The 14,536-nt window shown below is 43.6% G+C and overlaps 1 protein-coding gene across 2 annotated transcripts in view; it reads left to right on the top strand.

The window, feature by feature from the left end:
- scfd1 (sec1 family domain containing 1) overlaps positions 1-14,536 on the top strand; it is a 222,859-nt gene that overhangs the window by 122,862 nt on the left and 85,461 nt on the right. For both annotated transcript variants that reach the window (XM_078562864.1, XM_078562863.1), the window contains exons 17-19: positions 5,733-5,812; positions 6,816-6,878; positions 14,355-14,430. In XM_078562864.1, the coding sequence (XP_078418990.1) occupies positions 5,733-5,812; positions 6,816-6,878; positions 14,355-14,430 (219 nt within the window). The remainder of the gene's footprint in view (positions 1-5,732; positions 5,813-6,815; positions 6,879-14,354; positions 14,431-14,536) is intronic.

The following is a 14,536-nucleotide window of genomic DNA, read 5'->3' as shown; positions in this document are numbered from 1 at the left end:
AAGCCTGAATGTTATCTAAAACTTGCTGCACACTGGCATGGATGCTTCGGTGTCTAAGTAGTTGCAGATAGCACGGAACACTTTGTAATCATCAGCAAATGTTCCTACCTCTGACTTTATGAGGAGGAAAGCATCCAACAACAGCAATCATCTTCCTTTGTGCTAGGTCTGACTCCAACCAGTGGAGAGTTTACCCTGATTTCCATTAACGTTAATTTCGTTAGCTCTCTTTGATGCCACACTCAGGCAAATGCTGCCTTGATGTCAAGGGCAGCCACTCTCACCTCAGATCTAGAATTCAGCTCTTTTGTCCATATTTGAACCAAGGCTGTAATGAGGTCAGGAGCCAGGTGGCCATGGTGGAACCCAAGCTCAGGGTCGGCGAGCAGGCTATTGCTGATTATGTGCCACTTGGTAGCACCGTTGATGACATCTACATCACTTCGCTGATGATTGACAGTAGGCTGATGGAGTAGTAGTTAGCTGGATTTGATTTGTCCTGCTTTTCTGTGGACAACTCATAAGTAGACAATTTCCACTGGATGTGGCAAGACTGCAGAGCTTTGATATGATCTGTTGGTTGTGGGATCTATTCTCTCACTGTGATATGCTACTTCTGCTGTTTAACATACATGTTGTAGCTTCACTAATTGACATTTTTTTATAGCTTTGCCTTGGTTCAAAGGTGGACAAAAGAGCTGAATTCCAGTTGTGAGGTGGGAGTGACTACCTTTGAAATCAAAGCAATATTTGACTGAGTGTGGCATCAAGGAGACCTAGAAAAATTTAAGTCAACGGAAATCAGAGGGTAAACTCTCCACTGCTTGGAGTCATACCTAGTGCAAAGGAAGAGGATTGTTGTTGGAGGCCAATCATCTCAGCCCCAGGGCATGAGTGTAAGAATTGCTCAGGCTAGTATTCAAATCCAACCATGTTCTTGCATGGTCTCCTAGAATCCTCATTGATCCAGAGTTCATCTTGTGCCTTAATGGTATATAGGCTCTGAGCATTTAAGTGCATTATAGGGAGAACCTTCGTTTAAATAAAAAGGAAAGCATGAATAAGCTTTGCACACAGTCTATGAACTGGCTCCTAGCACACATTGCCCCTGCCCACCACATTGTGCCACAGTAGGTACATTGGGCACAGAGTTTGTCTTGGTCCTCAATGTCTAATGATATGGTGAACTGATGTGCAGTGGCTGCTGGGCACCACATTATTGTTCCAATGGAGTGTTATGGTTCCTACTATAAGTTTCATTGCAGATTGAATCTTGTATAGTTAGTATAAGTCCAAAGTCATACTGGTACTAAAATATGCCCTTATTGTTATCTATGTGATAATATTGGTGCATTACAACAGCAACGTATATTTATATAGCACCTTTAACCTAATAAAATGTCCCAAGCTGTTTCACAGGAGCATTATAAAACAAAGTATGACACTGAGCCACATAAGGAGATATTAAGATAAAAGCAAAAAACTGCAGTTGCTGGAAATCCAAAACAAAAATAAAAATACCTGGAAAAACTCAGCAGGTCTGACAGCATCAGCAGAGAGGAACACGGTTAATGTTTCGAGTCCGTATGACTCTTCAACAGAACTAAGGAAAAATAGAAGAGAGGTGAAATATAAGCTGGTTTAAGGGGGGGTGGGACAGGTAGAGCTGGATAGAGGGCCAGTGATAGGTGGAGATAGCCAACAGATGTCATAGACAAAAGGACAAAGAGGTGTTGAAGGTGGTGATATTATCTAAGGAATGTGCTAATGGGTGACATTAAGGGTAGAAAGCAGGACGAGCAAGGTACAGATAGCCCTAGTGGGGGTGGGGTGGGGGGAAGGGATCGAAATAGGCTAAAAGGTAGAGATAAAACAATGGATGGAAATACATTTAAAAATAATGGAAATAGGTGGGAAAAGAAACATCTATATAAATTATTGGAAAAAAGGGGATCGGAAAGGGGGTGGGGATGGAGGAGTTCATGATCTAAAATTGTTGAACTCAATATTCAGTCCGGAAGGCTGTAAAGTGCCTAGTCGGAAGATGAGGTGCTATTCCTCCAGTTTGTGTTGAGCTTCACTGGAACATTGCAGCAGGCCAAGGACGGACATGTGGGCATGAGAGCAGGGTGGTGTGTTGAAATGGCAAGCGACAGGGAGGTCTGGGTCATGCTTGCGGACAGACCAAAGGTGTTCCGCAAAGCGGTCACCCAGTCTGCGTTTGGTCACTCCAATGTAGAGGAAACTGTATTGGGAGCAGCAAATGCAGTAGACTAAATTGAGGGAAGTGCAAGTGAAATGCTGCTTCACTTGAAAGGAGTGTTTGGGCCCTTGGACGGTGAGGAGAGGGGAAGTAAAGGGGCAGGTGTTGCACCTTCTGCGGTTGCATGGGAAGGTGCCTTGGGAGGGGGTTGAGGTGTAGGGGGTTGATGGAGGAGTGGACCAGGGTGTCTCGGAGGGAACGATCCCTGCGGAATGCCGCCGGGGGGGTGAAGGGAAGATGTGTTTGATGGTGGCATCATGCTGGAGTTGGCGGAAAAGGCGAAGGATGATCCTTTGAATGCGGAGGCTGGTGGGGTGATAAGTGAGGACAAGGGGGACCCTATCATGGTTCTGGGAGGGAGAGGAAGGTGTGAGGGCGGATGCGCGGGAGATTGACCGGACACGGTTGAGGGCCCTGTCAACCACCGTGGGTGGAAAACCTCGGTTAAGGAAGAAGGAAGACATGTCAGAGGAACTGTTTTTGAAAGTGGCATCATCAGAACAGTCGCATCGAAGGAAGCAAGGTAGGGAGAGTATTCCAGAGCTTGGTGCCTAGGCAACCAAAGACACAGCCATCAATGGTAGAGCAATTAAAATTGGGGATGCATAAGCAACCAGAAATAAAGGAGCAAAGATATCTCGGGGGGCTGTGAGACTGGAGAAGATTACAGAGATACGGAGGAGCAAGGCCGTGGAGGGATTTCAAAACAAGGTGAGAATTTTAAAAACAAGACATTACTTGATCGGGAGCCAATGTAGGTCTGCGATCACAGGGGTGACAGAGTGACATAGGCAGCAGAGTTTTGAATGACCTCAAGTTTACAGAGGGTAGAATGTGGGAGACCAGCCAGGAGTGTGTTGGAATAGTCAAGTTTAGAGTTAGCGGGCATGAATGTGGGTTTCAGCAGCAGATGAGGTGAGACTGGTAAAGCCAGGTGTTACTTAGGTGGAAATAGTCTGTCTTAGTGATGGTATGAATATGAGTTTGGAAGCTTATCTTCGAATCAAATGTGATATCCAAGTTGCGAACAGACTGGTTGAGTCTTAGACTGTTTCCAGGGAAATGGATGGAGTTGGCAGCTAGGAAATGGATTTTGGATCGGGGACTGAAAACAGTGGCTTAGGTCTTCCCAATGTTTAATTGGAGGAAGTTTCTGTACACCCAGTGCTGGATGTTGGATAAGCAGTTTGAAAATTTAGCAGCAGTGGAGGATTCGAGGGAGGTGGTGGTGAGGTAGGGCTGGGTGACTTCACATTACACGTAAAAACTAATGCTGTGCCTTCAGATGATGTCGCATTGGGGCAGCATGTGGATGAGAATGAGGATGGGCCAAGGATAGATTCTTAGGGCATACCAGAGGTAACAGTGCAGGAGCAGGAAGAGAAACCATTGCTCGTGATTCTCTGGCTACAATTAGATAGATAAGAATGTGACTTTGTGGGAACAGCTAGACAGTGGAGAAGTGTTGGAGGAGGATGGTGTGGTCAACCAGGTCAAAGGCTGCAGACAGGCTGAGAGGACGATGAGGGAAAGTTTTCTTTTGTCACTATCACATAAGTTGTGTAAGAGGTTCAGAGACCAGACAAAATTCGGACATGAATACACTTGGATTTCGTGATGTCAGGGCAATTTATTAAGCAAGAAAATTTATACTTAACAAATGATGGCAGTCGATATCCTAGATAATATCCTTGATTCACACTGACACTAGCGGCTAAAAACAGCTTGTCGTAGCTTCTGTTGTTCTTTCACTTCCTCTGTCGTCTTCGGAATCTGTGCAACGATCTTTTCTGAGTCTTTTATCCCCTGTAACCGGGCAGTTGTTCCTGCGTTGTCATGTCCTGATCTTGTTATCTGTCTGTCGATACTTACGTCAACTTTACATTGTGATCACGACCCACAGTCACGAGCCTTGAGCCATAGTCACGACCCAAACATAAACAATCCATCTATACATGTGGTTCCCATACGTTTGGTTCCAATTATCTCAAGCCATGCAGGCAGTGCTCTCTCAACTGCAATTAACCCTTTATCTACCAGGAACTAATACAAAATACAAAATGTCCATAAAAAGGAATTCATGACCCTCACACAATATTTAAAAAATACAAAAAAATAAGGCTCACATCTCCTACAGGTGTCATTTGTGACTTTGAAGAGAGTTATTTCGGTACTGAGGCAAGTGCCGAGGCAATCTGATTGGAGGGATTAAAACATGGAGTTTTAGAAAAGATGGGAAAGGATTTGGGAGATGTCAACATGGTCAAGGACTTTGGAGAAGAAAAGCAGGTCGGAGGTGAGATGGTAGTTTGCGAGGATGGCCAGGTCAAGAGTTTTTTTTAGGGAGAGAGCTTTGAGAGGCAGATTTAGAAAAGAGAGAGAACACCTGAAGAGAGAAAACGGTTTACAATATCTGCTAAGATGGAGGCCAGGAGAAGAGCTTGGGTGATCAGAGTTTAGTGGGAATAGGATCGAGGGAACTGAAGGTGGGTCTCATGAACAAGATGAGTTCAGAAAGGCCATAGGGGGAAAACTTGAGAAAGATGTGAGTTCAGGGCTTAGGGCAGGGCGGAGCATTAAAGGAAGTTTGACCAGGTGGTTTGTGGAAGGGAGGAACACGGCAGAAGCAGCTGATGGGATTGTCTTGATCATAATGACAAAGACGTCCATGAGCTCCTTGCACTTATTGTTGGAGGTGAGAGTGGAGGGGTCATGGGGAGAGGGGTTTAAGAAGATTTGCAGTCGAGGAAAGAAGCCAGGGATTATGTTTGCATTCCAGGATGATCCTGGAATGGTGAGCAGTTTTAGCAGATGATCTAATAACTAAACCAGTTGTTTGCCATGTCCTTTTAAGCCTGCGTTCCTGGGACTTAAAGGAGCAAAGATGCGGGCCATTATCAATATATTTTAATGTATCTGTTCACTCACTGATAGCACTTGAATTGTTTTTCTCTATTAACTGTTAATGTAAATCAAGTCATGTTTCCTTGCTTGACAACACTTCTAAATGAACAAGAAGCTGCTAGGTAAATTTCTATAGGCAACAGTAGCCTTCCAAGACCTCACCCACAGATGCTCTTAAATGTATAAGCTCAGGTAATAAGTGTTGGCTGGCTATTTACTGTGGCTGGTCGGGTTGGTGGGGAAGATGGTGTGAGGAAGCATGTGCACTTTTGTGGCATTGGACATCCTAGCTGTGTCTGTTTTCCCCTTCAAAGCAATTGGGTTCTGGGAGAAATAGTTCTTAATTCCATTTTGCTCTTTCGCATTCTCCAGTTCAAAATTGGTTCTAAAGCTTAATTTAATAATACTTTTGTCAGTCAGTGCAATAACATGACTGAAAAGTTTAGAGTTTATTTCTTGCAATATCCTTTCTCTTATATTTTGTAAAGCAAATCAGTGAGCACTTTGGAACTCCGGAGTTTATTGTATGTCTTTTTTTCCTAAATAAAATTATTTATGCCAACAGATTGACTTAGAACAATACAAAAAAGCGCTGACTGATGCCGGATGCAATCTGGCTCCTTTGAATTACATCAAACGATGGAAGTAAGTAAGAACAACACTGAGAATAGTTTTATTATCAAGGGAACAGCAAATTACCAGCAACACAAGTATAAACCACACAATCAAAACTCTAACACGAACCGTATCCAAAAATTATGTATTACAGCTTTGAACATAAGCTAGATCAGTTTTGTTTTTAAGAAATTGCTAATTGAGGATGCCAGAATTGAGAGATATTTTGATACCAGGTATGAAAATGAACAAGTAACTGAATCTGAAGCTCAAACTCCAAGAGAAAAAACACCACTATTGATCAAGCACCTCTTGAGTTTAAAAGTTTCGAAACTGAAGCTAATGTTAAAAACTAGCAAAGAACAAGATTACCAAAGAACCTCATGAAAATTAATTCTGAGTATGAAAGTAACAAGGAAATTATTTTGAGAAGACCCCTATGTGAATATTATAAGCCAACCTGTGTAATAAACACGAAAAACAGAGATCTGTTTAGAATGAGGCTGAGTCAACAGAATGGGGAGGGGAAAATCACCTGACTTGATTGAAAATCTAAAGGGACCACATCCCTAAACTTTTGTCTATCATTTATCTGCCCCCAAGCCATGAGTCGAAGGGATTTCCTATTTACATGTGAAGGTTGAATATTAGTTGGAGAATAAAATATACTATACCTACACCAAGTAATCTACAATTCTGTATATTGACTTTGGATGAAAATGCAAAGCAATGTTCTTCCAGCAATTTTGTAACAATGTTAGGTTCTGATACAATAATGAAAAAATGCAAGTAAGAATATATCTGGTTTACATTTTTCATTGTCATGGGGCAGTGGAAAATCCAAGGAAAGTGAATAGCTCCTGGTAAAGCTTTTAAGAGATTTCTCCCTCACCCATGAAGATAATTGATCACAATATTTGTTCAGCTTGTTAAAGGTGTTAATCAGTATTCTCCATTCTATATATTTGCAGCTCTGGGGAGATTATCAGGGGTTTGTAACCACTTTAATCATTTAATTTATCTTTATTGACAGAGCATTTGCCAAAATGGCTTCAGCTCCTGCTAACTTCGGAGGCAGTGGACCAAAATCAATAAGGTATGTGGTGTTACAACAAAAGAATTCTAGTGCAATCTTACTGGTTTCAAAAAAAAGTGTGATTCTTTAAAAAAATATATCTAATTAGGACAGCAACTTTGCCTGGTTAGGAAACACGAAGTTTACCAGTGATTTGGTAACATTTGTTTGTGCAAGATAGGTGATAGGTCCAGTGTGCAACTGCTCAGTTTATAGAATGCTCCAGAATAGAATGGGTGATTTGGCCCATTAATTTTTGACTAGCATTTTTCTTTATGAGCCACCTAGTCAAAACCAACTCTTCCATCAGTTCTCATAATCTTTTCATTTTCATCTTTTTTGAGACACTCTCTAATTCTTTTTTAAAGACACTTGTGGACTCTGCTTCAACAACAATATGGGACACTGAGAGCACCTTATGTGAAGAAGTTTTTCTAACCTCCCCTTTTAATCCTTGTGTTAGTGCTTACTCATAACATCTTACCCACTAAAGGAAACAACCCATCTGTACTTACTTGATCATAACCCTTCATAAACTTGAAGACCTCTACCAGGCCATGCCTCAAATTTCTCCACTAAGATGACAGGTCATGCCTCAACTTTGTCCACTATGATCAGATAAGATCCAACTTCTCATGTATTTCTGCAGAACTTCTGCATTCGTCTTGGAAGCACCCTAATAAAGCAACGTTGCACCTATTCCATTGTTTTCCATTGTTTTTGTATCTTTCACACAATGGTATGCTGAGAGCTTTGTACAACATTCCAGATGTGGTCTAATTAAGGTCTTGAACAAGTTTACCATTACTTCTTTGCATTTATTTTCTGTATCTCTATATACAAAACCAAGGACAGGTTTTTCTTACTCTTACATTGGATGTGAGCGTCAGTGACAAGGCCAGCCTTTGCTGCCCGTTTCTGATTTCCCTTGAAAAAGTGGTGTTGAGTTGCCTCGAACTGCTAGTCAATCTGATATGGGTGCACCCACAGTGTTGTTAGAAAACGAATTCCAGGATTTTGACCCAGCGACAGTAAAGGAACAGTGATATAGTTCCAGGTGAGAATGGTTTGTGACTTGGAGATGAACTTGCAGGAGGGAAGGCCATTGATGAAGCAGCTAAAGATGGTTGGGCCTAGGACACTACCCTGAGGAACTCCTGCAGCGATGTCCTGGGACTAAGGTGATTGGCTTCCAATAACCACAACCGAGATGGTTTTGTACTAGGTATGACTCCAGCCACTGGAGAGTTTTCCCACTGATTCCCATTGACTTCAATTTTGCAAGGTCTCCTTGAAGCTACTCTTGGGCAAATGCTGCCCTGATGTCAAGGGCAGTCACCCTCACCTCGCCTCTGGAATTTAGCTCTTTTGTCCATATTTAGACCAAGGCTATAATATTTCAGGAGCCAAATGACCTTGGGGAAATCCAAACTGAGCATCTGTTATTTCTGTGCCAGTGCACTTGATAGTACTATCAATAACAAGTTTCATAGTTGGGAGTAGACTGATTGGTTTGAGGTGGGGGGAGCTTATAATTGGCAGGATTTCACCTGTCCTGATTTTTGTGTACAGAACATATTTGGCAATTTTCCACATTAGCAGGTAGATGCCAGTGTTGTAGGTGTACGAGAACAGCCTAGCTAGAAGCATGGCTTGTCCTGTAGCACAAGTCTACAGTACTCTGCTCAGATGTTGTCAGCCCCATAGCCTTTGCTGTATTAGTGAATTGAATTGGTTGAAGACTGGCACCTGTGATGCTGGGGATGTCAGAAGGAGGCTGAAATAGATCATCCACTTGGCACTTCTGGCTGAAGATTTTTGCAAATATGCCAATCTTGTCTTGTGCTGGGCAGTGATGTGCTGGGCAGTGATATACTGGGCTCCCCCATCACTGAGGATTGGGATCTTTATTGAGCCTCCTTCTCTGGTTAGGTATTTAATTGTCCAACACTAATCCTGATTGGATGTGGCAAGAGTGCAGAGCCTTGATCTCTTATCCATTGGTTGCTGGATCACTTAGCTATGTCTATCGCATTATGCTTCCACTATTTGGCATGCATGTGGTCCTGTATTGTAGCTTCACCAGGTTGGCATTTATTTTAGGTATGCCTGGTACTGCTCCTAGCAGGCTGTCCTCCACTCCTCATTGAACCAGGGTTGGTAATGGACTTGGTAATAGTAGAGTGAGGGATATAAGGGGCCATGAGTAGAATGTGGTTAAATGCAGTTTTGCTGCTGATGGCCCACTGCACCTTATGGATGCCTAGTTGTGAGCTTCTGGATCTGCTCTGAATCTATCCCATTTAGCACGGTGCCACACATCACAATGGACATTGTCCTTGATATAAAGATGGGACTTGTCTCCACTAGGACTGTGCATTGGTCACTCTTACCAGTACTGTCATGTACAGATGCATCTGCAATCGGTAGATTGGTGAGTGTGAGGCCAAGTAAGTTTTTCCTCCTTGTTGGTTCATTCATCACCTGATGCAAGCCCAGCCTGGCAGATAATGTCCTTTAGGACTCTGCCAGCTCGATCAGTTGTTGTGCTACCAAGCCATTCTTGAAGTCTCCCACTGAATGCATTCTGTGTCCTTGCTGCTCCCTGTGCTCCTTTCAAGTGGTGTTCAACATGGAAGAGTACTGATTTGCATCATTCGCAACTCCACAAATACTGAAGCAGTCCATGTCCAAATCCAGCAGGACCTGGACAATATCCAGGCTTGGCTTGACAAGTGGCAAGTAACATTCGTGCCACACAAGTGTCAGGCAATGACCATTTCCCCATCTCCAACAAGAGAGAATCCAACCATCACCCCTTGACATTCAATGGCATTACCATCACTGAATCCTCCACTATCAACATCCTGGGGGGGTTACCATTGACCAGAAACTGAACTGGACTAGCCATATAAATAGTGTGGCTACAAGAGCAGGTCAGAAGCTAGGAATTGTGCGATGAGTAACCTACTTCCTGACTCCCCAAATCCTGTCCACCATCTACAAGGTGTAAGCCAGGAGTGTGATGGAATACCCCCCACTTGCCTGGATGAGTGCAGCTCCCACAACATTCAAGAAGCTTGACACCATCAAGGATAAAGCAGCCCATTTGACTGGTACCACATCCACAAACATTCACTCCCCCCACCACCGACGCACAGTAGCAGCAATGTGTACCATCTACAAGATGAACTGCAGGAATTCACCAAGGCTTCTTTGACAGCACCTCCCAAACCCATTACCACAACTTCTAGAAGGACAAGGGCAGCAGATAGATGGGAATACCACCACCTGGAAGCTCCCCTCCAAGTCACTCACTATCCTGACTTGGAAATATATTGCCGTTCCTTCACTGTGGCTGGGTTAAAAACCTGGAACCCCCTTCCTAACAGCACTGTGGGTGTACCTGCACCACATGGACTGCAGCAGTTCAAGAAGGCAGCTCACCACCACCTTCTCAAGGGCAACTAGGGATGGGCAATAAATGCTGGCCCAGCCAGCGATGCCCACATCCCATGAATGAATTTTTAAAAAAATTTGCTGAGGGAGGGCAATAAGTGGTAATCAGCAGGAGGTTTCCTTGCCCATGTTTGCCCTGATGCCCATGAGGTGTGGCATCAATGTCTAGGACTCCCATGACAACTCTCTCCTGACAATATATCAGTGTGCCACCACTTCTGCCCTGCCAGTGGGACATCTGTTCTCGATCATCAATAAATTGATGGAAGGTGTCACCAACAGTGCTATCAAGTGGCACTTGCTTAGCAATAACCTGCTCACTGACTCTCATTTTGGGTTCCGCCACGGTCTCTCAGCTCCTGACTTCATTATAGCCTTGGTTCAAACATGGACAAAAGAGCTGAGCTCCAGAGGTGAGGTGAAAGACTGCCCTTGACATCAAGGCAGCATTTGACCGAGTATGGCATCAAGGAGCCCTAGCAAAACTGGAGTTAATGAGAATTAGTGGAAAACTCTCTGCTGGTTGGAACCCTACCTAGCGCAAAGGAAAATGATTGTGGTGGTTGGAGGTCAATCATCTCAGTTCCAGGACATCACTGCAGGAGTTCCTCAGGGTAGTGTCCTAGGCCCAACTATCTTCAGCTGCTTCATTAATGACCTTCCTTCCATCATAAGGTCAGAAGTGGGGATGTTCGTTGATGACTGCATGTTTAGCACCATTCGCAACTCCTCAGATACTGAAGCAGTCCAAGTCCAAATTCAGCAAGACCTAGACAATATCCAGGCTTGGCTGACAAGTCGCAAGTAATGTTCATGTCACGCAAGTGGCAGACAATAATTATCTCCAACAGGAGAGAATCTAACCGTATCCCTTTGGCACACATTGACATTACCATTACTGGATCCCCCACAATCAACATCCTGGGGCTTACCATTGACCAGAAACTGAACTGGACTAACCATATAAATACTGTGCCTACAAGAGCAGGTCAGGGGCTAGGAACCCTGCAATAAGTAGCTCACCTCCTGACTCCCCAAAGAATGTCCGCCATCTAAAAGGCGCACAAGTCAGGAATGTAATGGAATACTCTCCACTGGCCTGGATGAGTGCAGCATCACTCGAAGCTTGACACCATCCAGAACAAAGCAGCCGACTTGATTGACACCCCATCCACAAACATTCACACCCTCCACCATCGTTGCATAATGCAGTGCAGTGTGTATCTGCTACAAGATGCGCTGCAGGAACTCACATGGTTCCTTAGACAGTACCTTCCAAACCCATGACCACTACCATCTAGAAGGAAAAAGGCAGCAGACACATTCGAATACCACCACCTGGAAGTTCCCCTCCAAGCCACTCACCATCCTGACTTGGAAATATATCGCCATTCCTTCACTGTCGCTGGGTCAAAATCTTGAAACTCTCTCCCTAACAGCACTGTGGGTGTACCTGCACCACATGTACTGCAGTGATTCAAGAAGGCAGCTCAACACCACCTTCTCAAGGGCAACTAGGGATGGGCAGTAAATGTTGGCCTAGCCAACGACGTCCATGTTCCATGAATAGGTGGAAAAGGAACATAAACTGAGATGGTAATGGAGTTGTCTGGGACTTTGGCTGTAAGCTATGATTTGTGAACATGACTAGGTCAGGCTATTGTTTGGCTAGCCTGTGCGACACTCTCCCAGCAATGGCAGAAGACCCCAGATGTTTGTAAGGAGGACTTTGCAGGGTAAACTGGGCAGGGTGTGCTGTTATCGTTTCTGGCCTGTCTGGTTTTCGTTTTATTCTACTTTCGCAGTTTGGTACAACTGAATGGCTTGCTCGGCCACTTCAGAGGGTATTTAAGAGTCAAACATGTTGGGCTGAATTTTGCAGTCGGCGAGCAGGGGGCGGGGCCCGCTCACCGACGTGTAAAGTGACGCGGGATGACGTTGGGAGGAACCCCCAACGTCATCCCACCCCATTTAAATTTTCTGGAAGGCGGGGGCACAGCCAAATCAGCTGTGGGCCCGCCAACCTGTCAATGGCCAACTGAGGCCATTGACAGGATCGTTGAAACAATTAAAGGACCTGCCCATCCAATCTTAAGGTTGGCGGGCAGGCCTGGAGCCCCGGCGGGGAATAGAAAAAACATGAAACCTCATCCACCGGCGGGATGAGGTTTCATGTAGGGATTTTAAAAATTTAATAAAGTTTTAGTGTAATTTATGAACATGTCCCATCTCATGTGACATTGTTACATGAGGGGGGCATGTTAAGGATTTTTTTTTCTATTTTTAACGTTTTTAAAACTGGCAGCACTTAGCCTCAGGGAGATGTGCGCTCTTTTGTGCGCATGCGTGAAAGAGCGCACTCTCGCTTTTGGGGAATCCCCCCTCTCCCCGCCTGCACAGGGAGCGCATAGCGCTTCCTGGCGGACATCACACTGGGCGGGCCTTAATTGGCCCGCCCTCGTAAAATGGCAGCGGGGCCCGCTTCTCGGGCGGGGACCGTCTCCCCGCCCGCTGGAGATTGGGTCTGGCCTGCCTGCCCGGCAGGCAGAAAATTCTGCCCATTGTATGGGTCTGGAGCCACAAGTAGGCCAGGCCAGGTAAAGACAGCAGATTCCCTTCCCTAAAGTGAACCACTGGGTCTTTCCAACAGTCCAGTAGCTTTCATGGGCACAACTACTGAGAGTAGCTTTTAATTCCAGATTGAGTTGTTGAATTTAAATTAGCCTGGGCCTTTGGATTACTAGTCCAGTATCATTACCACCATGTCACTATTCCCATTCAAATTAATATGTTCATAGGAAGAACTTTCTGGGGTGAATTCTCACTTTTGCCACCAGGCAGCAGCAGATTGGTCACCTATTTTACATCTCACCCCAATTTCATTTCAAGTCAACAGAAATGATAAATGGTTGGCTGATTACTACGATCTGTTTTCTGCCTGATGTTAAAATACACCCTTCTGAGGCACTGAATGCAATTGTAAGGTAATAGTGGGTGCATATAGAACACTCAATTTATAAATACACCAGCATTTTTTGTCCCTTCAAGACTATTCTTCAGCCTCAAAATCTAGGAGTGCCATTGTGATCCGTAAAGGAATCGACCACTTGCCCATTTTGATTGCTACAAGTGTGATAGCAGCTGCATGCAAATTGTCATAAGAAACGGAGATGGAAGTAAAAGTTGTGAAATTCAGAAGAAATTGAGCCCAAACAGTGACAAAAATTGGTGCACCACATGAAAATATCGAGCAGTACATTTTTTTTAAATGCCGGCAATTCACAAATTATACCAGTCTTTGAGAAGCAACTGTATGACATCCACGTGCTGCATGGTTTCAGATGAATAAAGAATCCAACAAAAAAGCCACTGAAAGTGTGGGATCAATTAAATTTTCCTTTGTTTGTCTGATGAGGTTGTGTGGGTCACTAACAGGTCTCCAAACCAATGTTATTTTTATGTGCCATGGAATATGGTGAGTTAGCCTATGCGCCTGATTTTGTAACAGCAAGGAAACTCATGAATTAACAAGTTTTTTGTCCACTGATAAAACTTCTATTAGAAAAAAAACTTGCTTTTTTATAGCGGCTATCACAACCTTGGGATCAATATATATTAAGTAGTTTTTACGTGCAATAAGGTAAAGTTATATTACTTTCATAACAACACACCAAAAGGCTTAACTCATTACGCTATGGCTGCCTTTCAAAATATGAAGTAACCAGACGAATATCAGTGGTTGGAATGTTTGTACTGCTGAGAGTTCTATAGAGCAACCTCTTGATGTATAATTGAAAGCAGCTCCTGGATTACAACAGATCTTTTGTTTTTTGCTGATCACAAGTAAGAAAATAAAACTAGGACATTTCAGAATTTTCCTAAGCTAACAAAAAGTTATATCAGTAACATTTGCAAATGTGAAAATCTCAATGTATGCCTTTGTTCTGCAAATAACTGATATAATTGGTAGCCTAACAAAGTTTTGATTGACAAATTGATGGAGAATGAGTACATTATAAAGTTGTTTATTTTTTTCAGCCTGCTTTCACGTGTAATGAATACTGGATCGCAATTTGTGATGGAAGGAGTGAAGAATTTGGTATTAAAGCAACAGGTGGGTATCTAAGGTTAGTTATTCTAAGCACAGAACAATTACACATTAGAATCAAAGTTATCTTGGGCCACATAAATAAAACCAAACTTGATTAGATTTAAAAATT

Source organism: Cetorhinus maximus, chromosome 18, assembly GCF_964194155.1.
Source record: "Cetorhinus maximus chromosome 18, sCetMax3.hap1.1, whole genome shotgun sequence".
In the NCBI taxonomy this organism is placed as follows: domain Eukaryota; kingdom Metazoa; phylum Chordata; class Chondrichthyes; order Lamniformes; family Cetorhinidae; genus Cetorhinus; species Cetorhinus maximus.
Note: the sequence above shows the minus strand (reverse complement) of the source record. Positions and strands in the feature narration are given on the sequence as shown.